The sequence below is a fragment of the Phocoena phocoena genome, chromosome 17, assembly GCF_963924675.1.
Source record: "Phocoena phocoena chromosome 17, mPhoPho1.1, whole genome shotgun sequence".
Taxonomy (NCBI): Eukaryota; Metazoa; Chordata; class Mammalia; order Artiodactyla; family Phocoenidae; genus Phocoena; species Phocoena phocoena.
The window spans coordinates 43,552,845-43,580,127 of record NC_089235.1 but is presented as its reverse complement, the minus strand read 5'-3'; the positions used below and the strand labels follow the sequence as shown (position 1 = coordinate 43,580,127).

Below are 27,283 nucleotides of genomic sequence, written 5' to 3'. Positions count from 1 at the left end.
CTTCTTCCTTTTATATTTTCCCCTTCTCTTCTCTACTTTTTCCTTTTGATTTCTTCACCACTGGTTCTTTCTTTCAGCACTAAACATACTGCTGCTCACCACCACCGTCACCACTATTGTGTTAGATTGTTATTATTATTATTATTATTGTAAAATAGGTCACAATCTAAATGCTGTAGAAGTGATACTTTTGACTTGCAAATGGGGAACAGAACAGGTTTTGAAATTTTGGAGATTAACACTGACTACTTTTCTATTTTGTAGTTTGATAGACTATTTCCACGTTAATGTTAAGGGTAAAAGTGTATTAAGACTATTATAATACCAAATTAATATACAGTATCAACATTTGAGGACAGTCAAAGCACTGCTGAAAGGGGAATTAATAGTACACATTAATATTTTTTTTTCTTCTGTCTCTCTCTGTTTTTCATCAACTGAGGCTTTTGTTTCGGTTTTTATACTTTTCAGTTGTAAAATTTTCATTTGGTTCTCCTTTATGTCTTGTGTTTCTTTGCTGAGCCTTTCTATTTTTACATTTGTTCCAACCATTTTCAAATTCATGACTGCTTTAAAATATTTGTCAAATAATTTTGACATCTCTGTCCTTTAAATTGTTGACATGTATCAATTATCTTTTTTAGAGTTTGTGATCTTCTTGTTTATTGGTATGGTGAGTAGTTTTGATTGAAAACTGGACATAAAAAAAATTATGTTCTGAAACTCTGGATCTTACTTAAACATTGTATTTTAGTTGAATTTTTGTGATGCCAGTCCTGCAGGGTAATTTCAAGTCCAGGTTCCCTTTTCAGCCTCTGTTGACACCCACAGTTGGGAGGGCTCCTCACTGCTGCTGGGGGAGGCTGGAGGTTCTAATGCCCCATGTAGTCTCCATTGTATTGGGGCTGGCTTCATTATTGCTGGGTGGTAGTGAAAGTCTTGATTATCCTCTATACTTCCTCAGCTGTTAGGAGGCACGGGCACCTCATAACTGCCAGGTTTGGTTAGAGGTCTAGGCTCTATATGGTCTCCATTGACACCGCTGGAAGGATAGTGGAACTGTCTTGATACCCTCCAGAGGGGTTAAAGTCCTGGCTTCTTACTTGGACTTCCGTGACACACTTCCATGGTGGGAGTATTGTGATTCCTCATTACAGTCTCATGAGGGTCAAAGTTTCGATTGCCTAGTCAGCCTTTCTGGCATGGGTAGAATAAGACTACAGTTTTTTGGTTTTGTTTTTGTTTTTCTGGAATATTTGGCTGAAGTAGAGTAGGGGTTCTCTAAAGTTTTTTTTTCTTGCTAGGCTGCTCCTTTCCTGGTGTTTTGTTTGTACTTATTGGCTTTTCCTGGTTGTTGACTTCGGCATATTCTGTGTCTGGGACAAATGAGGAAAATAGAAAACTTGGGAACTCACCACTGATACTCCTTGGTTCTCAAGGTCCCTAGCTTGTCTACTTTCTCTCCACCTTTTGAAGTCTTTTTATGTTTTTTTAATGCATAATGTCCATGGTTTTTAGTTGTACTTAATGGATGGAATAGAGAAGGTATATCTACCCCATCTTCCTGGAAGCAGAAGTTACACATAGTTTTTAAATGGCAGTGCCTTTCTAGTTGATGGAATTTTAGGTAAAATATAAAAAATATAAAATACAAATGTATATATCTGACTATCTATCTATCTATCTATCTATGTATTTAGGAAAGGAAGTAGTTTGGATGTTGTTGCCTGGTGCTGGCCCCTGAATTAGTGAGTTTTCATAGTTTTTTTCCTTCCTTTATTTATGAATTCTCAGTCTCTAAAAATGGTATGTTTTTCATGTTAACCCCTAAGTTGTGCTGAGAGTAGTGGGGGTTTGGAAATAGATACTGTTTACTTCATACAGTGACTTTAGACCGTGGCTCTATCTTAGACTCATCTGGGGAGTTTAAAAAATATATGTAGGGCCCCTCCAGATCAGATTCTTTGGGCTGGGTCCAGGGTATCAGAAAATTTTAAAACCCAGTGTTGAGACCCACTGGCCAAAGTTTCCTTAAAGAATGTGGAGTCAGAAACAAATACATGAATATTTTTTATCATTTTCACTAAGTTTTGGTTGAATCTGATGATTTAAATTTATTTATTTGGCTCACATGTTTGACCAAGGCAGCAGATTAAGTCACTCTCTTCTCTAGGCAAGGTTGAGGGGCTGTGCTGACAGATGTTCTTTTCTCTAAAATTTACCATTAATTTCTAAATATCAAGTTAAATTCCTGAGATCTGGTTTTCTTTCTCTTTTTTGGTTTTTGAATTGTATTTTATTTTTATACAGCAGGTTCTTATTCGTTACTTATTTCATACATATTAGTGTTTATATGTCAATCCCAGTCTCCCAATTCATCCCACACCTCCACCCCGCTTTCCCCCACCTTGGTGTCCACACATTTGTTCTCTACATCTGTGTCTTTATATCTGCCTTGCAAATGGGTTCGTCTGTACCATTTTTCTAGATTCCACATATATGCGTTAATATACGATACTTGTTTTCCTCTTTCTGACTTACTTCACTCTGTATGACAGTCTCTAGGTCCATCCACATCTCTAAAAATAACCCAATTTCGTTCCTTTTTATGGCTAATATTCCATTTTATATATGTACCACATCTTCTTTATCTGTTCATCTGTCGATGGACACTTAGGTTGCTTCCATGACCTGGCTATTGTAAATAGGTCTGCAGTGAACATTGGGGTGCATGTGTCTTTTTGAATTATGGTTTTCTCAGGGTATATGCCCAGTAGTGGGATTGCTGGGTCATATGGTACTTCTATTTTTAGTTTTTTAAGGAACCTCCATACTGTTCTCCATCGTGGCTGTATCCATTTACATTCCCAACAACAGTGCAAGAGGGTTCCCCTTTCTCCACACCTTCTCCAGCATTTGTTGTTTATAAATTTTCCGATGATGCCTATTCTAACCGGTGTGAGGTGATACCTCATAGTAGTTTTGATTTGCATTTCTCTAATGATTAGTGATGTTGACCATTCTTTCATGTGTTTGTTGGCAATCTGTATATCTTCTTTGGAGAAATGTCTATTTAGGTCTTCTGCCCGTTTTTGGATTGGGTTGTTTGTTTTTTAATATTGAGCTGCATGAGCTATTTATATATTTTGGAGATTAATCCTTTGTCCATTGATTCATTTGCAAATATTTTCTCCCATTCTGAGGGTTGACTTTTCATCTTGTTTATAGTTTCCTTTGCTGTACAAAAGCTTTTAAGTTTCATTAGGTCCCATTTGTTTAATTTTGTTTTTATTTCCATTACTCTAGGAGGTGGATCCAAAAAGATCTTGCTGTGATTTATGTCAAAGAGTGTTCTTCCTATGTTTTCCTCTAAGAGTTTTATAGTATCTGGCCTGACATTTAGGTCTTTCATCCATTTTGAGTTTATTTTTGTGTATGGTGTTAGGGACTGTTCTAATTTCATTCTTTTACATGTAGCTGTCCAGTTTTCCCAGCACCACTTATTGAAGAGAAAGTCTTTTCTCCATTTTATATCCTTGCCTCCTTTGTCATAGATTGGTTGACCATAGGTGCGTGGGTTTATCTCTGGGCTTTCTATCCTGATCCATTGATCTATATTTCTGTTTTTGTGCCAGTACCGTATGGTATTGATTACTGTAGCTTTGTAGTATAGTCTGAAGTCAGGGAGTCTGATTCCTCCAGCTCCCTGTGCACTTGAGAAGAAAGTGTAATCTGCTGTTTTCAGATGGAATGTCCTATAAATATCAATTAAATCTATCTGGTCTATTGTGTCACTTAAAGCTTGTGTTTCCTTATTAATTTTCTGTGTGGATGATCTGTCAGTTGGTGTAAGTGAGGTGTTAAAGTCCCCCACTGTTACTGTGTTACTGCAGATTTCCTCTTTTATAGCTGTTAGCATTCGCCTTATGTATTGAGGTGCTCCTTTGTTGGGTGCATATATATTTATAATTGTTATATCTTCTTCTTGGATGGATCCCTTGATCATTATGTAGTGTCCTTCCTTGGCTCTTGTAATGTTCTTTGTTTTAAAGTCTATCTTATCTCATATGAGTGTTGCTACTCCAACTTTCTTTTGATTTCCATTTGCATGGAATATCTTTTTCCATCCCCTCACTTTCAGTCTGTATGTGTCCCTAGGTCTGAAGTGGGTCTCTTATAGACAGCATATATGAGTCTTATTTTTGTATCCATTCAGTGAGCCTGTGTCTTTTGCTTGGAGCATTTAATCCACTCATATTTAAGGTAATTATCGAGGTGTATGTTCCTATTACTCTTTTCTTAATTGTTTTGGGTTTGGTTTTTTAGGTCCTTTTCTTCTCTTGTGTTTCCCACTTAGAGAAGTTCCTTTAGCATTTGTTGTAGAGCTGGTTTGGTGGTGCTGAACTCTCTTAGCTTTTGCTTGTCTGTAAAGCTTTTGATTTCTCCGTCGAATCTGGATGAGATCCTTGCTGGCTAGAATAATCTTGGTTGTAGGTTCTTCCTTTTCATCACTTTAAATATATCTTGTCACTCCCTTCTGTCTTGTAGAGTTTCTGCTGAGAAATCAGGTGTTAACCTTATGGGAGTTCCCTTGTATGTTATTCGTCGTTTTTCCCTTGTTGCTTGTAATAATTTTTCTTCAATTTTTCTTTAATTTTTGTCAGTTTGATTACTGTTTGTCTTGGCGTGTTTCTCCTTGGGTTTATCCTGTATGGGACTCTCTGCACTTCCTGTACTTGAGTGGCTATTTCCTTTCCCATTTTAAGGAAGTTTTTGACTATAATCTCTTCAAATATTTTCTTGGGTCCTTTCTCTCTCTCTTCTCCTTCTGGGACCCCTATAATGCAAATGTTGGTGCATTAAATGTCCCAGAGGTCTCTTAGACTGTCTTCATTTCTTTTCATTCTGTTTTCTTTATTCTGTTCCTCGGCAGTGAATTCCACCATTCTGTCTTCCAGGTCACTTATCCGTTCTTCTGCCTCAGTTATTCTGCTTTTGATTCCTTCTAGTGTAGTGTTCATTTCAGTTATTATATTGTTCATCTCTGTTTTTTTGTTCTTTAATTCTTCTAGGTGTTTGTTCTTTAATTCTTCTAGGTCTTTGTTAAACATTTCTTGCATCTTCTCGATCTTTGCCTCCATTCTTTTTCTGAGGTCGATCATCTTGACTATCATTTATCTGAATTCTTTTTCTGGAAGGTGCCTATCTCCACTTCATTTAGTTGTTTTTCTGGGGTTTTATCTTGTTCCTTCATGTGGTACGTAGTCCTCTGCCTTTTCATTTTGTTTGTCTTTTTGTGAATGTGGTTTTTGTTCCACAGGCTGCAGTATTGTAGTTTTTCTTGCTTCTGCTGTCTGCCCTCTGGTGTATGAGGCCATCTAAGAGGCTTGTTCAAGCTTCCTGATGGGAGGGACTAGTGGTAGGTAGGTCTGGGTGTTGGTCTGTTGGGCAGAGCTTAGTAAAACTTTAATCTGCTTTTCTGCTGATGGGTGGGTCTGAGTTCCCTCCTTGTTGGTTGTTTGGCCTGATGGGACTCAGCACTGGAGCCTGCAGGCTCTTTGGTGGGGCTAATGGCGGACTCCAGGAGAGCTCACACCAAGGAGTACTTCCCAGAACTTCTGCTGGCACTGTCCTTGTCCCCCCGCGGTGAGCCACAGCCACCCCTCTGCCTCTGCAGAAGACGCTCCAACACCAACAGGCAGGCCTGGCTCAGTCTACTACCGGGATCACTGCTCCTTCCCGCTGCATCCCAATGCGCCCATTACCCTGTGTGTGCCCTTCATGAGTGGAGTCTCAGTTTCCCCCAGTCCTGTCAAAGTCCTGCAATCAAATCCTGCTAGCCTACAAAGTCTGATTCTCTGGGAATTCCTCCTGTTGCCGGATCCCCAGGTTGGGAAGCCTGATGTGGGGCTCAGAACCTTCGCTCCTGTGGGTGGACTTCTGTGGTATAATGGTTCTCCAGTTTGTGAGTCACCCACCCAGCAGTTATGGGATTTGATATTATTGTGATTGCACCCCTCCCACCGTCTCATTGCAGCTTCTCCTTTGTCTTTGGATGTGGGGTATGTTTTTTGGTGAGTTCCAGTGCCTTCCTGTCAGTGATTGTTCAGCAGTTAGTTGTGATTTCGCTGCTCTCGCCAGAGTGAGTGCACATCCTTCTACTCCACCATCTTAAACCAGTCTCCAGATTTGCGTTTTAAGGAGATACTCGGAAAAGGCAACGTGCATGATAACTGAAGTGAAGATGGTGGCGGACTTTGACTTTCAGGTTGAATTGGTCTGTTATTTCTTTCTGATTATAGATTTTCCACATTTTCAATTGTGTTTCTTTTTTATTCTTGATATATCTTTTGTTGATTAATTTTAGTTTTTCTTATTCAAATTACATTAATTTCATTCTGTAATACTTTTTTTGTTAAATTGATTTGTAGTGGGCATTATACTGTTCTTGGGCCAGAGTCTGCGTTATTGCATAACACCCTTGTTACCTTAGGACTAGCTTATTGTTTTATCGTAATTCAGTCACAGGAGCTCTATGTTGTCTTTGGCTCGTTTAGTTTTACCCTGGTTCTTAGTATCAGTTTGGGTTGTCTCCCTGAATTTTGCAATTGCTGTTAGATATGAATGGAGATTGAGTGATGTGTTGTTTGTAATCAGTACCTTTTTACATTTTGCTTTGTTTTGATTAACTGTCATAGATTCTATACATCCTAGTCTTTGCCCTTTGGTGGTAAATTGTGACTATTTTTTTGTTGTAGTCATGGTGGTTTTGAGGATGCCTTGTCATAGGTACTAGACCTGGGTAACTTTGCCGAGAGCTCATGCCTTAGAAGGCTCCCACTGTGGCTCTGGTCTGGCAATGCTATATCCCTGTGCCAGAGTCCATGTCTTCCCCTTCCTCGATCATGCTCTGGGTACCTAGGATTCCAGAATTCCCTGTCCAAGTGGTCCTGATCCTGTGCAAGCCTCTTCCCTTGGATTGTCCCCAGGAGGGCAGACTGCACCAGGCTAGAGGTGGACAAGAGATAGCTGTTACAGTGCTGGCATGTGGTGGTGGGGCCATTGGAATGTAGCTGAGACGTGTGTACTGGGGCATTCTAGGAATCAGAAGTGGGAATAAAAGATAATCAAGCTGTAGACTTTGGGTCTTTGTTTTCTTGCTCCAGGCCCCACAAATGCTAGCATTGGCCCTAATATGATATAGCTGGATGCTATTGATTTCCTTTGCATTGGTTTGAATTATTGTTTCATTTTGGCAAAATGTAACCAGGTATTACTGCTGTTCCATAATAGTATACCCATCTTTTAACAGTATTTCACATTGTTGTGAACTTCTTGTCCCAGAAGCTCTTTTACCTGATAAGTGAAAGCTGCTAATGATTAATTTATTTCCCTAATCTTATGGTCAAATTATAGGAAGTGACATTTCATGAATCTTTTGTTCAGGATTTTCTTCTCTTTTTTTTCTTACCGTTTTGTAATCATGCTGTTTGTTTCCGTATTGAAGCATTTTAGTACATTCTGCACTCATTCTGTTGAAATACATTATTTTGATCAAGTGTATGAAAAAACCTGGCCTCACACATATGTAGTTGGATAAGAGAGAGGAGCATTTTCATCATTTTTTTCTGAAAATTGTAGATATTCTTCTTTGGTACTACACTAAAACTCAATGGTAGTTTTGTAAACATTAGTTTCAGTATTAGAATTGGAAACCATAGTAGTGAGTTTTCCTACTTTGTTACAGTAAAAGCCATCATTCTGTTTTGCACTTTGAATGGATCTTTTCGTATGTGTGATTGTGTAACATCATGTGATAGTCATTTAGATGATACTACTTCACTGAGTAATGCAGAGCTTTCACGTTTTGACGTATTATACAATACCAGAAAATGACATTTGTCAGTATCGCTAATCTCATCAGAACAGTTTTTAAGTATCGTAAGCTATTAAGTTCATGGTAAAAGAAGTTTTTGAAAATTTGAATTTTCACTTGGAAGCTTGAGTTTTATCATGGGTACCAGAAACTATCTGTATTTTCCTTGAAGTGATAGGCTCACTTGGTTTATTTTTGAGAAAATGTCTGCCACATACACAAATCTGAATTATCGGTGTTTATCTATCAGGGTTTTTTTTTTTTTCAAATAAGAATGATGTTCCACACAAAAAAGTGGTGGTTAACTTGCCACATAATCATACGTGTGCTTTTTCATTGAGACAACCGTTGTACTTTGGTAGCAGCATAAGTAGTATATGCATACTACTCATTTCAACACAAGAATACTGAAAAGACGTGCACGCCAATAATAAGATTTTTAAAAAACTGAATGTTTTTTTCTTTTTCATCAAGGACATTCTTAAATAAAAGTGACTTTTTTTTTTTTAAACTGTGAATGCATAGCAGTGAAGAGTACGGTGATTCTTAGCATAGTTTGGTTCCACTGTCTTGATTGGTGCTAGGATTCTAGCACTTTAACCCATCTTTGCTTTTGCACCTTTAGTGCAAATGTCAATAGAAAAATAAAAATAATGTCTTAGTATTTTTATGAAAATAAAAATACTGATGGGCCCCGTGATGGGCCTGATCACCTGATGGGCCCCGTGACTTCATGAAGGGGTCATGAACCACATGTTGAGAACCACAACTGTAGAGAAAAACCACAGAGAAACATTCTTCACCTTTGCTTCAGAGGCACTTCTCATATAAACCTATATCAATTTCACAATATTTTGCCATATTTGAATGCCACCTATATTTTGGTATTCTGTTTTAACCCCAGCTGGGTGTAGTGCAATTCAATTCCGGTGCTAACTACTTGGAGTTAGCATAGACCCCACAAGTTAAAGGGCACAGCTGCTGGTATTTCATATGCCAGCTGCACTTCAGGAGTCTCTAGGTCACCTGTACTTCTGACTAACTGGCTATAAACTTGTCAGTTCCTTTGACTTCCTCAGGTTCGATAATTTGCTAGAATGACTCACAGAACTCAGGACAGCACTATACTTACGATTACAGTTTTATTACAAAGGATACAAATCAGGAGAAACAGCCCAATGAAGAGACTCATAGGGCAATGTTTGGGAGGGAATACAGAACTTCTGTGACTTCTCCTCATCAAATCAGGACATTTCAGTCTCCTGGCACGTGAATGTGTTCACCAACCAAGAGACTCACCGAGCCTCAGTGTCCACTGTTTTTATTGTTTCATTAAGTAGGCCCAGTTGAATCATTAAGCCGCATGTTTGAACTCATTCTTCAGGCTCCTCCCCAGAGGTCAAATAGCTGAGAGTCCTAACCCTTTAATCACACAGTTGATCTCTTTGGTGATCAGTGCCCATCCTGAAGCCATCTGGGGGCCCACCAGGGTCACCTCATTAGTATAACAAAGGTACTCCATGTCACTCAGGAAATTCCAAGCGTTTTTGAAGATTTTTAGGAATCCAGGACAAAGACCAGACAAATTCTTTATTTTACATGTAGTTAACTTAATTTTTTTACTTAAATTGACTTTAAATTTATTCACTTCTTTTTCTTAGCCATATAGTAAGAAAAAATATCCTTGAAATCATGGGTTTTATGTGCAATGAATTTTTTTCTAGTATACATCAAAATAAATGTGTAACTGTGGACGTTGTTAATTGCCATCTTTTCTTAGGAATAGAACCTTCAGTTTTGGCTAAAAAAGTATTGTTATTCAGATGTTATTCAGAATGTTTCTCATCATTCCTTTCATACGTAAGTTCTGGATGTCAGATGTAAAGAAAAGTGTTGGGTTGGACTTTCAGGAAAGCTGGGTAGAGAGTGCTGACTGAGACTGTGCATTTCTGTTCCCCCACCTTCCTTCCTGCTGTCTGGAGTGAGCGCGTGGTAGCTCGTGTTTGAGGAGCCATCTTAGACTGTGAGGTAGCCTGGAAGGTAGAGGCAGCATACTGATGGTGGTAGCACTACCACACTAGCATGTATTGCCTGACAACTTCTTCCTCTTTTTCCGCTTTCTCTTTTTCTCTCTCCTTATCCCTCCGTCCCTTCCTCCCCCTCCCCTTTCCTTTCTTTCTCCTGTCCCTTTTTCTCCTCTCCCCACTCCCAACTGTTTATCTGTAGTGGTTTTCTTCTTCTCCTGTAACAAATTACCACAAACTTTGTGGCTTACACAACACAAGTCTATTATCTTATAGTTTTGTAGGTTAGAAGTGCAACACAGGTCTTACTGGGCCAAAACTGAAGTGTTGGCAGGGCTGTCCTTCTTTCTGGAGGCTCTTGAGGAGAATTTGTTTCCTTGCCCTTCCCGGTTTCTAAAGGCTGCTCACGTTCCTTGATTTGTGGCCCGTTTCCTCACCTTCAGAGCAGCAGCGTTGCATCTCTCTGACCATTCTCCCGTAGTCACATCCCCCTCTGATTCTCTTCTTCTGCCTCCCTCTTACACTTTTAAGGACCCTCGTGAATACAGTGGGCCTGCCCAGGTAATTCAGGATAATCTTCCAATCTCAAGAGCCTTAATTTAATCCTATCTGCAAAGTTTTTTGCCACGTCAGGTAAGCTATCCACAAGTTCCAGGGATTAGGATGTGGCCTGTGAATCTTTGGGGTGTGTGTGGTTGTGGGAGCTGTCATTGTACCTGCCATCTATCCAGCTGTCCATCTTTCTCCTCCCTTTCTTCCTCTCTTACCTGCCTAGCTATCTCTCATCTGTCTGTCTGTCCGTCTGTCTGTGTATCTTTTGTTTGAAGTGTGTGATACTTCATCTCTGAACATTTACTTCTGCATACATCCTCGAAGAGAAAGAACATACCCTTGCATAGCCACAGTACCACGATTACACCTAAGAAAATCAACAGTGATTTTCTAACGTAATCTACTATTTAGTTCATACTCACATTTCTTTGGTTGACACACATTGTATTTGGCCTCTTTTAATCTAGTTCAGGCACCGTACTCTCTGTCCCCCAACATGCACACACCTTTTTCCCCCACGGCATTGAGTTTTTGAAAGGGTGGGGCAAGGATTTTGGGGGAGAATTTCCTGTAATCTGGATTTGCCTTCATGTTTCCTCATTAGTGTCTTTTTTTTTTTTTTTTTTTTTTTTTTTTTTTTTTATGCGTTACGCGGGCCTCTCACTGCTGTGGCCTCTCCCGTTGCGGAGGACAGGCTCCGGACGCGCAGGCTCAGCGGCCATGGCTCACGGGCCCAGCCGCTCCGCGGCATGCGGGACCCTCCCAGACCGGGGCACGAACCCGTGTCCCCCGCATCGGCAGGCGGACTCTCAACCACTGCGCCACCAGGGAAGCCCTCATTAGTGTCTTTTAGCTTTTTCCTCTATTCCCTATCTTTCCTATAACATGGAAATTAGATCTAGAGCAGGGCAATCCAGTAGAACTTTCTGCAATGATGGAAATTTTCTATATCTGCACTGTTCAATATGATAGCCACTAGACCCATGTAGCAATTTAAATTTAAATAAAATTTAAAATTCAGTTTCTTAGTTACACTAGCCACATTTCCAGTACCGGCATGCCTCAGAGATACATGGGTTTGGTTCCAGACCACCCAAATAAAGCAAATATTGCAGTAAAGCGAGTCATATGAATTTCTTTGGTTTCCCAGTGCATATAAATTTATGTTTACACTATCCTGTAGTCTATTAAGTGTGCAGTAGCATTATGTCTAAAAAAAAAACCAGTGTACACACCTTAATTTAAAAATACTTTATTGCTAAAAAATGTTAATTTTCGTCTGAACTTTCAGCAAGTCAAGCCACAGTAATGACATCAAAGATCATTGATCAGAGAGTCAGAGAGCGCCATAACAAATATAATAGTAATATAATGAAGAGGTTGGAAATATTGCGAGAATTACCAAACTGTGACACTGAGACATGAAGTGAGCAAATGCTGTTGGAAAAATGGTGCCGATAGACTTGCTTGATGCAGGGTTGCCACAGACCTTCAACTTGTAAAACACGCAACATCTGCATAGCGCAGTAAGGCAAAGCACAAAAAAAATGTATGCCTGTACTCAGTAGATTAGATTCAGGTTATATGTTTTGGGGAAGGATTTCACAGGTAGTGGTGTGTATTTCGTATTGCGTCACGTCAGAAATCACGTACTGTCAGTTTGTCTGTTAGTGTTTGATCACTTAGTTAAGGTGATAATGAGCAGATCTCTCTATTGCAAAGGCACATATTCTCCTTTGTGATTATTAAGTGGTCTGTGGGGGTAGTGCTTTTGTATCTTGCAAGCAAGGTTACTCCAGTAACTTTTTGCTGGCAGTAGTATCCTCTGGTGATCCTTGCCTGAATTGATCATTACAGTACACTGAGGGTGACAAATGTTGATCTTCTAAGTAATTCAATCATTATGTATTTACTGTTTGGTATTTTCCTATAAAGAATAGCTTTTCTAAAACTCTCTCCCTTTAAAAAATACCATTATAGACTGATTTTCATCTTATTCAGTATGTTATAATCAATTATAGCCATTATTATTACTATTTTGATGCTCAGTTATTCTGTTTGGCTAGTCCTGTGCCTTTTGACATGATTTCATAAATCTTTGAATGCTTCCTTACTAAAGTAAGGCGCAACAAGGTACCCCAGGCTCACCTTGTAATTTCCTTGTTCCAGCCCTGAAATAAATTGTTTCTTCAAGGAGCACTGGTTTCTTTCAGTGGGAGTGGCATTTTAGAAACTAAAATTTGGGTGCCAAGTAGGTATGCTCATTGCTACAGATGTCCTCTTTCTTTAGATGTATCTGGTCCTTCCAATTTCTTAGCCATTTTTTCCCCTCGTGGTGGGAGTTGATTGCTTCTCATTGATTTTTCAGATCTTTTGAGTTAGTTATGACTCATCCATTTACCTTTCTGTTTCCAAAATTTTATTGCTGTCCCATATTTGCTATTGTCCTTCTCTCTTTGGAGTTTAAGCCTTTAAAAAAAAATCCTGCTGTCCTTTAGTAGGATTTTTGGAATGGTGTTGAGGTAAGTCAGTGTGTTCAAGTCACCGTATTTAACTGCAGTTTTTTATATCAACACTCTCAGTATAGATTCAGATTTTACTCTGCAGAAGTAACTATGCCTAATGCCGTTGAGGATACAAAACGTGATCGACACTGTTTAGGTTGTAAAGTATTGATAGTTTCCATGTTATCTGGAGCGTTTAGCATGAGTTTGTAACTAACAGGAGTCCACGTTAAAATGTGGAAGGTGCTGAAGTTGAGGTATGTGGTATGATAATACTTTGCCTTATATTTTATGTTCTAGCACAGTGGTTCTCAGTGTTGGCTGCACATTAGAATTACTTGGGAGACAGAAAATACTGTGCCTGGTTCTCACCTCAGATCGGATTAAATCAGAATCTATTATGAGTGAAGCTAAGTTCTACAGGTTTTGAACTTCTTTTGATAGACTTGATTAGTTTAAGTGTTTCTTTGTTTTTGTTTTTTTCCTTTAAGGGCCAGTAAGATGCTTCAGGCTCATCTTGTAATTTTCCTGCCCCACACGTGGAACAAGTCAGTTTCCGTCATAGACACCGTGGTATTTCAGACCTCACACCTTAGAACATGCAGTTAGTTCTCTTTTCTGTGCCTCATTAACTCATTCATTGTTTAGGACTCAGCATCTCATTTTTCTCTGAACATAAATTTGAGCTAAGTCATTTTATAATGCCCATTGTTCACATCTATTTTAGCACTCACACTATTTTATTGCAATGATCTGGTGGTATGCATTTTCCTACCCCATTAGATTCTAAGCTTCTTGAATAAATTCTAATATTGTAGGTTTGGGTATATATATATATATATATATATATATATATATAGTTTTGTTTTTTTTTTTTTTTTTTTTTTTTTTTTTTTTTGTGGTATGCGGGCCTCTCACTGTTGTGGCCTCTCCCGTTGTGGAGCACAGGCTCTGGACGCGCAGGCTCAGCAGCCATGGCTCATGGGCGCAGCCGCTCCGCGGCATGTGGGATCTTCTCGGACTGGGGCACGAACCCGCGTCCCCTGCATCGGCAGACGGACTCTCAACCACTGCGCCACCAGGGAAGCCCGGTTTGGGTATATTTTATGTCCTTATAAAAGTTAATTGAGCTGATCGCACACAGGAATTCCAATTTGGGAGATCTGAGAGAGGGTGGAATTATAAAGTTCCTTAAGTTTTGGCCCCTGTTCACTTTTGATTTCTTCTGTAGCCATGTTTTATGGATATTTTTGAATTATATTAAAGGAATATTATATTTCAACCTTGAAAGACAATTAAGATTGAAGTGGAAGCAGTCAGAGGTATTGGAATTTAAATTGTGCTTCTGTGAGAGGTGGTTGTAGAGGCAGACTGAAATAGGTGGTAACTTAAGCAGTGGTTTTAAATGAAGCCTTTGTTCAGTTATAATTATAATATTTAAAAGTTGAATATATAGTGGCCTTTATAATAAAACATTTTAAAGGAATCTTACGCAGTCTTGTAGACAGTGAATTGATATTTTGAATTTTCGAGATTCTGTACCATCTTTCAATGTTTATTGCTGTGTACTTGTCATTTTTATGTGAAGGCAATCATTATGTACTGTTGTTTTATATTCTTATTTTGACTTTTTTTTATTGTGAATATCTTTCCATTTTATTTTTTTTCTTTTCCATTATGGTTTATTAAGGATAGTGAATATAGTTCCCTATGCTATATAGTAGGACCTTGTTTATAAATCCTATATATACTAGTTTGCATCTGCTAATCCCAAACTTCCAGTCCATCCCTCCCTCACCCCCCATCCCCCTTGGCAACCACAAGTCTATTCTCTATGTCTGTGAGTCTGTTTGTGTTTTGTGGATAAGTTCATTTCTGTCATATTTTAGATCCCACATATAAGTGATATCATACGGTATTTGTCTTTCTCTTTCTGACTTGACTTAGTATGATAATCTCTAGGTCCATCCATTTTGCTGCAAATGGCATTATTTCATTTTTTATGACTGAGTAGTATTCCATATTGCATATGTGTGTGTGTGTGTGTGTGTGTGTGTGTGTGTGTATCACGTCTTCTTTATCCATTTGTCTGTCAACGGACATTTAGGTTGCGTCCATATCTTGGCTATTGTAAATTCACTTTTCTTATAATAGTACATTTCTTTGTGGTTTTGTAATTTATGCATTTTCCATTTTAATGGCAATATGTTACCCCATTTTGTTGATATATAGTAATTTACTTAGCCATTTCTTAATTGTTTGGTATTTTTTATTTGCATCTTACCACAATTACAGAAAGTGAACTATAATCGTTTTTATATAAATAGCTTTGCATTTTCTTTTCTGGAGACTGAATATGTGTTACAGAGCCTTTACCTTATAATAGAATTATCTGTGGCAGAAATTTAATAGAAACATGGAGATAGTGTGAAGTAGGTAAGGGGCCAGATAGATCTGATTTCTAGTTTTGACAGCTACTTTACTAGCTGTGTGATCTTGAATAAACTAGTTAAGTGATGACCCTCAGTGGTAGAATTGGATTAATAAAGCTAGCATTATTATGCATTTATAATGTGACAGGTGCTATTCTAAGTATTTTACATGTATTAACCCATTTAAACTTCAGGTCAGCTCTGTGAGGTATTTCTTATTGTTCTATTATTATTATTCCCATTTTTAAAATGTGGAAACAGGCTTAGAGAAGTAAAAGAGGTCAGATGGCTACTCATAATGGTGGTGTTATGGTAACCAAGTGCCATCTAGAGCTGGCTCAGACCTCTAGAGTTGGTTCTCTTATTCACCCTGGACTGCCAGGGCACCAGCTACATCCCTTCCCTTAATTTGGGTCCTAGGCAGGCAAATTGGCCTTTATGGGCCAGATTAATGATTACTGAAATTCCTGCAACTGGAGCTGGAGTGAATTGTGAGGTCATGCTGGCAATACTTTAACCCTGGGCTTACTGTAGAAACTGCACCCTAAGAGCAAGGGTCACTCTAGATTTTCATATTGTCTTCAAACCTCTGTCTATTTAAAGTTGCTTTTAAGGGAGTGGTGATAAAAACTTAGATTTGTATTTTTATATTAACATCTAGTAGGCCTTCTTTATCCTTCACTGTCCTCTTCACCTCCATCTTCTTTTTAACCAACAATTGAATACTTGTCTAGCTAGGATTTAACTCCTAGATTGCTAGGCAGTTATAGAGTGCCAGAGTCTTTTAGACCCAAAAAGGAATCTGAAAAGTACCTAGTTCAACCACCTCACTTACATGAAAAAACAGACCACACAGTCAGAGGGTGATTTAGAACTCAAGCCTATGTTTCTGACCTAAGTCCAGCGTAGGGTTCATTCCATTGTACTGTTCGCTACCTTATTTGTAATAGTCTTTAAAAAATATTATTACTATGTATCCTTTTTAGGAATGATATACTTTGACTTAGTAGCTTGCTACCTCTGTATTATGTTCACTATCAGGAAACAGCTATATTTGTTTTTAGTTCTTTGCAGTTTTATAAAGTGCTCTCTCATCCTTTATCTCATTTGTTTGTTATGAAGATAACCTTTTGCTCATGTACCTGAGGTTCTTGAATAGTGGCACAGGTTCCTTTGTTATTCTAGCATGTCCATTGCTTCTGTACATTCACAAATCCAGGTACCTTCAGATATATGTGTTGACTCACTCTATCGAGATTATAAAGTTCAGGCTTTGTCGTTTCTCAGCTCCAGCTCTTTTCATATCTTCTGGGTGCTCCTGAAGTCTAAGGCATGAAATTCCAGGAATGATGATAATTCGTTATTTTGAGGGGCTCATATTTCTTGGCTTCTTAAGACTGCTTGTGATCAGGGAAGTTCTTTTTAAAACTTAATCAGAGGTTCAATATATAGTTAAGCAACACGTTGTGTAGAAACAAACACAAAGATAATCATATCATTTATTGTACTAACATTCTTCAATCAAAACCGTGTTAGAGATAAGATAAATTTTATGGCTGTAATGTGTGTCCATGCGATTTGGTTGGTGTCAAGGAAGGGCGTGAATTGTTAGTTTAAGGCTAGACACCGAATGCCAAAACTTTCTACAGCAGGGGCCTATTACCTAATCAGCTCATACAAAGCCTGGAGATTCTCAAGAGGATCCTCTCTGCTTCATGATTAGGTTCAATTAGTTGAACAAAGTAAAGCCTGTGAGAAAAATCTGTCAGTTTGTTACTGATTATCTAACCTAAAAAAAAAATAAAAGGAAATAAAAGGTATGGTGGTTTTCCTGGAGATTTTTAGAGTCTCTGTATTTTGGTAGACCATATATTAAGACTTATTTGTTTGAACTGTATGCAGTTCAGTATTTGTTTGGGAACAGAATGTGAACATTTTAGGATCACTTTATGATAGTACTGGGTAAATAAGCATTAGAGTTAAGCTTTTTATCCTTGGGTTTCTAATAGCTACTGCTAAGGTGAGCCTTATATGTTAAGATTATCTGAAGATAAGACTGCAAGTCATTGGCTCAAAGTTCAAAGGAGAGCATTAGCTTCAAGGTCATAAACCAGTGAGTTGTTATCCATCAATTTGTAACAGAAGTACAGATGAACAACATTTACCTAGACAATCTCGTATCGTTTACCTGCAGTTTGAGGTCAGTCTATATAGGGGCTTATGTAGGTGCTTTGAACTATTTTGCAGAGATGAGAGTTCACATTTATTTTTATTCTTTAATTTGAGGCAGAAGGTGTTTTTGTGTGCCTTTTGCCACAGCTGATATTAACCCCATTTTGCCCATCCTTAAAGCCAGATTATGTTCTGTTTCAACTATGGAGCTGAGCTTAATTAGGTTATTTAGAGAAGAATTTTATTTTCTAGCACTCCATATTTTGCTCTTTGTTTCATATGTGTTAGTCCTCCTTGCCTCCCTCCTCCCCCGCCCCCCCCCCCCACCCGCCGTTTGACTGTGAGCTTTGTGGGCTCAAGATATGTGTCTTATTTTAGAATCTGTAACACAAAGTTATATGTAATGGGGACCATCAGCTAAAGTAGATAATTGAGCCAGGCTAGATGGGGCCCATGTAGAAGGGAGAGCATACATCAAGAGGCCTCTGCTTATCAGCTTGATTCCAGCAGATTTTTTTTTTTTACATCTTTATTGGAGTATGATTGCTTTACAATGGTGTGTTAGTTTCTGCTTTATAACAAAGTGAATCAGTTATACATATACATATGTTCCCATATCTCTTCCCTCTTGCGTCTCCCTCCCTCCCACCCTCCCTATCCCACTCTTCTAGGTGGTCACAGAGCACAAGCTGATCTCCCATTCCAGCAGATTTTTACCTTGTGGGACTATGAGCTAGATGTTGCCTGAACAAAAGGTATCCACTGATGCTATCTAGCTTGTGGCCTCTCAGTTTGCTGTTTCTTTAATAGAACCTAGGAACACACAGAAAATACTTGGTACCTACTTGTATTTTGGTAGATGCTTATTGTGTCATAAAACTGGCTACAGTGCTTTTGAAGGACTACCTTAGGTGTCATATGTGTAATATGATGTAAGATGTATACGAATGTTCTATTAAGGGATTTTCTCTTTTTCAAAGAAGATGAGTACACTAATAAAGAGATTAACTCTTACCCTAGAATCAGCAGATTTGGATATTGAATATTCATTGCTTTGTCCACAGAAGATCCTTTGGCTCACTTTCCAAGTTAGAAACCAGTGATAACCCATTGTAGTAAACTACTGCATATTCTGAGGGCTCTCAAAAGAATGATGTAGTAAACTGTTAGAATACCTGAATGCTGTGCAATTAATGTGTCTATTTTTTATTTCTTGAATTCCAGAGTAAGCTTTTGTTTTTCCTTTTCTCTAGCCCCCCAAACAATGTTGTTAGGATGTACTCTTGGTTCTTCTTTTGTAGTGTCTCATACCTTATTTCTTCTGTTTCATTCCTGTAGATACCATCCTAGTTTAAACTTTTTATTGCTCATCCTGGGACATCTACACTAGCCCCACAGTGCCTTTTCTATTCCGTATTTAGAGTATCTCCAGGTTTGTCTGTTTTTTGTTAATCCTTTTCTTAGGTCATAAACAAACTCTGATTAAAGGCAAAAACATAAGACACACACATGCACACACACACACACCAGAAAAAAAGACTTCTTTCAGTTGTGCACTTTCTTGATGACCAAACTCCATGTGCTTCATTCCCCCTTCTAATCTTATCATTTCTTAGTCCCTTATAAGATAGTCAGCTTGTTCTCTGCTCCTCCCAATAGCTTTATTTCACTCTCTCACTTTTCCTTATGCTATTTCTTCTAAGGGGAATGACCTCTCTCCTTGATGCCTTATATCATTTCTTTTATTATTGTACTATTCTTTAAATCTTTTACTGTTCTTTCATTACCAGACTAGGTTAGAAGTTTCTAAAGGGTAGTGACTGTATTTCCTGCTGCATCTTTGAACTCTATATAATGTCTAATACCATGCTTTGTGTGTAGCAGGCATTCAACTAATATTCCTGAACTTGATTAGTGCTTTATATTTTCCCTCCTTCATTTTTCTTTATTGTGGTAAAATATACAAAACATAAAATTAACCCTTTTAACCATTTTTTAGGTATACAGTTCCATAAAATCAAGTACATTCTCATTGCCATACAACCATCACCAACCATCCCTCTCCAGAGCCTTTTCATCTTCCCCAGCTGAAATTCTGTGCCTGTTGAATGCTAACTCCCCACTTCCCCCTTTCTCACAATCCCTGGCAACCACCATTCTACTCTCTGTCTCTATGAACTTGACTACTCTAGGAGCCTCACTATAAGAAGAATCATGCAATATTTGTCCTTGTGCAACTGGCTTATTTCAGTCAGCATGAAGTCTTCAAGTTTATGCTATAGCATGTGTCAAATTTTTCTTCCTTTTTAAGGTTTAATAATATTCCATTGTATGTGTATATACAATATAAACACCACATTTTGTTCAGCCCTTCCGTCTGTCGTGGGTTGCCTCTTTACTCCGTTGATAGTATCCTTTGATGCCTGAAACTGTTAAATTTTGATGAAGCCCAATTTATTTTTTCTTTTGTTGCCTTGATTTTTGGTGTTATATCCAAGAACTCATTACCATATTCAGTGTCATGAAGCTTTCCCCCTATGTTTTCTTCTAAGGGTTTTATAGTTTTAGCTCTTACTGTTAGGTTGTTGATTTGAGTTAATTTTTGTATATGGTGTAAGTAAGAGTCCAAATTCATTTTTATTGTATGTGAATATAACTAGTCTTCCCAGCACCATATGTTGAAAAGACTGTATTTTCTCCACTGAATAGTCTTTCCCTCATTCGTATGTCATTGAATGAGCTTCAAGTTTAGTGTCACTGCTGTGACTATAATAGGTTTTAAGATCTTTCCTGTCACTGTCTTGTCTTAAAGGCTTAAAACTTGCTTATGCTTTCTTCACTCGGAAGTAAAAGAGGAGGACCAGGGAAGATGTATACATTGAAAACAGAACCATCATCTATCATCTGTCTGTCCTCTTATTAACTGCTTGTTTAGATAGAGTAACCCTCTTTGTTCTGTACCTCACCTTCCTGAAACATAGTCGAAACATTAGAGTACTTTGCTAGTCTGAAATTTTAAGTCACTTAGCCTTTCTGGACTTTTGATTCCTTTTCTGTTAAATGAGAAGATTGAGCTAAATGATCTCTCATGTGTCTTTTGCTATAAAAATTTTGTGATACTTGTGAATGGCTTTTGAACAGTTAGTAAAAATTCAATGGAGAGTAGAACAGTTTTATTATACCAAAGGAATACATTAAACTTGGTATCCCCAAGAATATATTATCTTTATTACTTTGTCTACAGTTTTGGTATTTTCTCCATATACGAACAGAAGTTTTAAACATAGCTATGATGAGTTTCTTTCAATGGTAAAACACTTAGTTTCTAAGTATTTCTGTGGTTTGTAGTATTGCCGTCTTTATTTTCTTTATGCATTAAGGAGAAGGGACATAAGTTCAGGTACATGAAATTTGCATGAAGAAAGAGGACCAGCAACCAGGTGAAAAACTGAGCTAGAACAGAGACAGACACCTCTCTTCTGGAAAGTCAGAGAATACTAAAGTCTAGAAAGGGGTTTTTTGGATGCTTCACCCCTGAATACATCTTTGAGAGGCCCATGTCTGTATACTGTGTATGCATATATTAATTGATTGCCAAAAAGCCATTTTTTTCCTCATGTCACCTGTAGTGTTGATTGTGTAATTAAACTTACCTATTAAACTACCGTTAGTTATAATATGATTGAGTTCATTTTACTTTATAAAATTTTTGTCATTGCTGTTTGTCTCTTGTCTTTTTATAACATTATGTGGAAATGAAAATGATGATAGCTAACATTTGTTGAGTGCATGATACATTTGTTTTAACTTTATTATTGTTTTCATATCTTTTCAAAGAAAATGATATTTTAGTGATGGTATTTTATCAGGAACTATTCTAGAGCCCAGGAGAGTAGTTAATTCATTACATACAATGATTTCCTAACAACATTAGGGATTAATTCTGTCAGTCAAAAAAAGGTGACTGGGTAGCTATGAAGACAAGATGACACAGAAACTTTGTAAAGTTTTTGAATTTTGAACTCTCTGAATGTATTATCATTAGTACTAAGTTATTAATACCAAATTAAATCATTAGTGATAAAGTGATATATTACCTTTAAAACTTTTCATTCGGAATCCTGACTCATATATTTAGAAAGAGAAATAAAAATCTTGCCTCTGTCAAGTATTATTTCAAATCACAGCAGTAATGATATTTATACTTAAGTATTCTGGATTGCAGAAGCAAGCTAGACTGCTGCTAGGCATTCTGAACAGCAGTACTAAAAACCTGAAATGGGAAGCAAATCTGGCATGCAATAGCAAAAGTGGGGGATATATCTGTTTAACCAGAGAACGTCCTTAGTTTGGTAAAAGGGTTAGAAATGCAGTCTACTTTGGAGACTGATTAAAAATGATAAAATAAAGAATGATGTGCTCAATGAGCTGCAACTCAAATAGAGGAAATTTAATGGGAAGTGATTACATTAGTAGCAGATGGGCTTGCTTCCTGAATTGCAATTTTACTGGAAATCCTAGAACAGCTTAAATTTGTTTTTCACATTTAGAGTCTGATAAAAAGATAGATTAAAGAGATTTGTTTATTTGGTGTGTTATTGTGATTCTTACCGTGTCTTTTGGATACTTCATTTTTACCAGGCTATTTTTATGATTCCCACAAACCCACCACCAACATTCAGGAAGCCAGAACTTTGGTCTGATGATTTCACCGATTTTGTTAAGAAGTGCCTAGTGAAGAATCCTGAGCAGAGAGCTACTGCAACACAACTTTTACAGGTCAGTGCTTGTGTCTCTAAGGGGAGGATATTTTCTTTACACCTTTTAGCTTTCTGACATTGACCAGAATTGAGTTTCATTAACTGATTTATTTATTTATTTTTTCATTAACTGATTTCTAAAGATGAAAACCTCCCAAGAAATATGGATTGATGTAGAGAGAGACCTACAGACACACACACCATTCTTCTCCTGTATGTTCTTTTTCTCTCATTTTTTTCTTTTGTTTTCCAAGTTCAATCTTCTCTCCGCCCCCCTTTTTAATTTTTGTTGTCAATTCTTTCCTCCTAAAGTTGTGTTAAAACTAAACTTCCATAGGGTTCTCATTTCAGATATGAGTTCTCATTTCCATTATTACTGTTTCTTATGTTTTTCTTCCTGATGTATTATTCCTTGACCCAGCATTTCTTCTTTGACTTTTTGCTCTATAAGATACATAAATGCAAGATTCCTGAACTCCTTGTGAAGATCACATGTTATAAATACTGGTTACAAGATGACTTAAATGAAGAGTTTCAGTGTCCCTGTACAACTTGACTTTGTATCCAGAGTGCCAGGAGGTTTTTTTTTTTTTAATCTGCTTTGACATTAAATGCAAATAGAAATAATTTAATACTTTTAATAAGTATTTCTGAGTCTTTACTTTCCCAGCAGAACTGGCTTAGACCTCTAAGCTATGATAACTGTACATGTTAACAAAACTTGATATTTGGAAAATAATTCTTCTTGTTAAGTGACAAAAGGATTAAAAACATAGTTATAAAAAGTGATTTTTCCATGGTACCATTTTTAAAAAAAGGACTTGTTGAGGGATATAAGAAGCAGGCTCTTAAATGTAAGGTTTATTGTTATGAAAATTTAACTTAATCTCCATGGAAGGCGATTTAGCAATATCTGTCTAGAATAAAACACCATATATTCTTTGACCCAGCAATTACTTTTCTAGAAATTTACAGAGAAATTTAACCATGTGTGAAATAACATATGTGTAAAAGTCTTCATAAAACAATGTAACGGCAAAAGATTGGAAACAACATAAATATAAACAAGCAATTTGAGGTCCATTGAGGGGAGTGATTGGCAAAATACACACATCTACACACACATATATGTATATATACATATGTCAATGCTTATCGTGGAGTAGCTCTAGAAAAATAAGCAAGAAACTGCCTCCAGAGAAGGTAACTATATGGCTGACAAGAGTGGGATGGAGACTTACTTTTTGCTGAAGGCTCTCTTTGAGCCTTTTGGGTTTTGTGTTATGTGCAAATATTACCTTACAAAAGTTACTTAGTTGAAACATTTATTTTGAAATATTGTCCGCACTTCAAAGGAATTTTAAGCACATAAATCAAGGACGTATTGCTTTTGTTATTGTATTGACTGTCTAAATTATTCAGCCCTAAAGAAGTCAAGAAAGAAGCGGGGAGGGGAAATAACAGAAAAAGTGGGACAAATAGTACAAAATCTGATGATGATAAAGTAAATCCAAATGTATCTGATTTCTGGTTTTTGGATAATTTAACCAATATTTCTTTCTAGTCTTTCTTCCATAATCTTTTCTAATCTTTTTAAAGAAATTCTGTGTTTAGCCTAGAGTTTTTAGGGTGGAAAAGCATTTAAGAACTATTCTAGTAAAATTTCCTAATTTTGTTTATGAGAGTACCGAAGCCCAGAAAGGTTCAATGATTCACTGAAGGTCACACAGTGATTAAGGGATTCTTCTAGGTTTATCCCACTTGTCCTCCAGCCCCACTTATCACCGTTTCTCCATTCTGCTTTTTACCCAGGAAGTTGACCTGTATGAACTACATTAGGAAGCTCTGTTACCCTCTGGCTTCTAGTTGGGTTTGGCCCAAGTATTTTTCTTTATAATAAGGGCAAACAATGCAACTGGTTTTGTATAGTGCTTATGAGCCAATAATTGTTTTCTTGATTTTTAAAAACTTTTTCTGTTGTGCTGTTGTTGACCATGGAGGCCCTCTGTTATAATGTGGTATCCTCGTCTGGCCTCTTAATTGACCTCTTTCTTGACCTCCCCTTTTTTCCCTTTATAAATACTGAAATAATAGACTTGTAGTTCCTTATACAAATCATGCTTTTTCAATCCTCTATACATTTTTTCATGGTGTTTCTCCCACCCCCCACTTGCTAGTTTAAAGACTGCCTTTACCAACAGGCTTCTTTTTACTCATTGTCTCACTGTTTCTAATTCAAATTAGGTACTCCTCCAGAAAGCCTTGCCTTCATCTTTGTTCAGGCCAGTTGTTCCTCTGTGTTCCCATAAGCACCCTGTGCATATCATTTGCCATGTTAGAATCAAATAACTTGTTTCTGTCTCTTTGTCCTAGATTGTAGCTAATTCAGGGTCAGGGGCTATATGCCTTTTGGAAGGGGATTACTTTTGCACTCCTAGTACCTAGTGCTTAATACATGTGTATTGAATTCAATATGTGTTTATTTAAGATAACAAACTTCTGATTTTAAAAGCTTTTTAGATAGGATTATTATCTGTTGTCTCATTAGTGTCTCATTAGACGCCTTAGAGTTTTATTTTGCTGGATGTCTGGAAGCCATTCTGGCTCTTAAAAGACTTTCACATGTGTCTTATATAAGTTAAATTATATTTTAACTTTAAGAATACAGTCTTATTACCAAGTTTTAATGGACATTTGGCTATAATCTACATGTATAGATTTTACTATATTGATTTCTAGACTTTGATAAACAGTTTCTAACGAGGAATTCGTGCTGAATTTTTTATAGTGGTTTATTTTCTGACATAAGATAGATAATTGTGTAAGTTTAAAAGAATTGTAGACTGAGACTGAAAGGATCCTTTGAGATTATTGAGTTGAACTCTTAGTAGTTTTTGAAAGATGAGTATATTGAATCCCCAGGGACAAGGTTCAAGTTCAGCCTAGTGCCACTAGAGCTCCTGATCTGGAAATGTTCCTTGTACCTTCTGGTGGGTAGCCTAAAACCTGAAAGTCAGCTCTTGCCCTAGTCTGGCCTTCTAGAAGAATGAGATCTGCCATTATTCGAATTAACCCATGGGTTTTGCTGGAACAGCTGGTGTCATGGGTCACTCTGTGAACTCCCATGGCATATGACTTATTCTTCATTTTACCAGATCAAGTGAGGAGTAGAAACTTTATCTATCTCACTGTCCTTCCCATTTATAATATAATTATCTTTAATACTTCCTCTTCATAATTGAGATCCATATCAAAGTGTTACAGTATTTGTTTTAACCTTTAAACCAGGGGTCCCCAACCCCCAGGCCGCAGACCAGTACTGGTCCGTGGCCTGTTAGGAACCAGGCTGCACAGCAGGAGGTTGAGTGGCGGGCGAGTGAGCGAAGCTTCATCTGCCGCTCCCCATCGCTCCCCATCGCTCACATTACCGCCTGAGCCATCCCCGCCACCCATGGAAAAATTGTCTTCCATGAAAACGGTCCCTGGTGCCAAAAAGGTTGGGGACTGCTGCTTTAAACGATCGAGAAAAGAGAATAAGGGAAATCTATTATATTGTGTTTAACCCATTTTTGCTCTTTCCAGTGTTCTTTCTCCTAATGTTCCAAAGTTCCTTCTTTTGTTACTTTCTTTTTGTTTTAGCCATTCATTTAGGGTAGGTCTGTGGTAACAAATTCTCTTAGTTTTCCTTCATCTGAGGATGTCTTATTTCCTCTTCATTCCTGAAGGATATTTTCGCCGGCTATAGAATTATTCGTTGACAGTTCTTTCAGTACTTGGAAACTGTTGTGCCACTGTCTTCTGACATCCATGGTTTCTTATGCGAAATCTACAGCCATTTGAATTGTTTTACCCCTTGATCATTTCAAGATGAAATGATCTTTGTCTTTATTTTCAGAAGTTTAATTATGATGTGCCTTGGTATGGCTTTCTTTGGGTTTATACTTTAGTTTAGAATTTGTTCAGCTTCTTGAATCTGTGGGTTTATATCTCTTGCCAATTTTGGGAAGTTTCCAGTCATTATTTTTTCAAACACTTTTCAGCCCTACCCTCTTCTATCTTTCTAGAACTCCATTGACACAAATGTTAGATTTTTTTAGTCCCACAGATTCCTGAGGTTCTGTTCATTTATCTTGCAGTTTAGTTTCTCTCTGTTGTTCATATTGTGTAATTTCTACTGTTCCATATTTTGATTCACTGAATCTTCCCTCTGTCCTCATTCTGCTGTTGAGCCAGCCCATCCATCAGGTTTTCATTTTTGTTATTATATATTTTAGTTCTAAAATTTTCATTTGTTTCTTTTTTATATCTTCTAATTCTTTGCTGAGACTTTCTAATTTTTCATGTGTTTACAAGCATGTTTGTAATTGCTAATTGAGGATTTTTATGATGACTGCTTTAAAATCCTTGCTGGATAATTCTGATATCCATGTCATCTTGATGTTGGTATCTATTGATTGTATTTTCCCATTTAAGTTGAGATTCTCCTGCTTCTCGTTATGATGAGTGATTTTCAATTGAAACCTGGGCATTTTGGGTATTATGAGACTCTGGATCTTACTTAAATTTTCTGTAATAAGTGGAGTCCTCTAACATGGCTTCAGTGGGGTTGAGGGGCACCACCTCATTTCTGACAGGTAGCATTAGAAGTCCAGGTCCCCAGCTTGGTCTCCTTTGACATGTAGGGTGGGGGAGGGGTTCCTTATTACCACTGTACAGGGGTGAGAACTCAGGTTCCCTCAGTGGCCTCTTCTGGCACTGCAGGGCCTCAGTATAGCTGGGTGGTGATGAAAGTTCTGATTCTCCACTAGGCCTCCTCTGATCCCACTCTAGCAGAGAGGGAGGTGGGGTTTCTTTACTACTGCCTGGTAGCAGTATAAGTCCAGGCTTTCTTGTGATCTCCACCGACACTCCCCACTGGGGGTGGGGAGCGCTTTTTATACTGCCTGGTATAGATGAATGCCCT

The 27,283-nt window shown here is 37.7% G+C and overlaps 1 protein-coding gene across 1 annotated transcript in view; it reads left to right on the top strand.

Moving 5' to 3' along the window:
* Positions 1–27,283, top strand: part of STK3 (serine/threonine kinase 3) — a 320,157-nt gene that overhangs the window by 162,764 nt on the left and 130,110 nt on the right. The window contains exon 7 of the mRNA XM_065895191.1: positions 22,202–22,339. Coding sequence (XP_065751263.1) covers positions 22,202–22,339 — 138 coding nt within the window. The remainder of the gene's footprint in view (positions 1–22,201; positions 22,340–27,283) is intronic.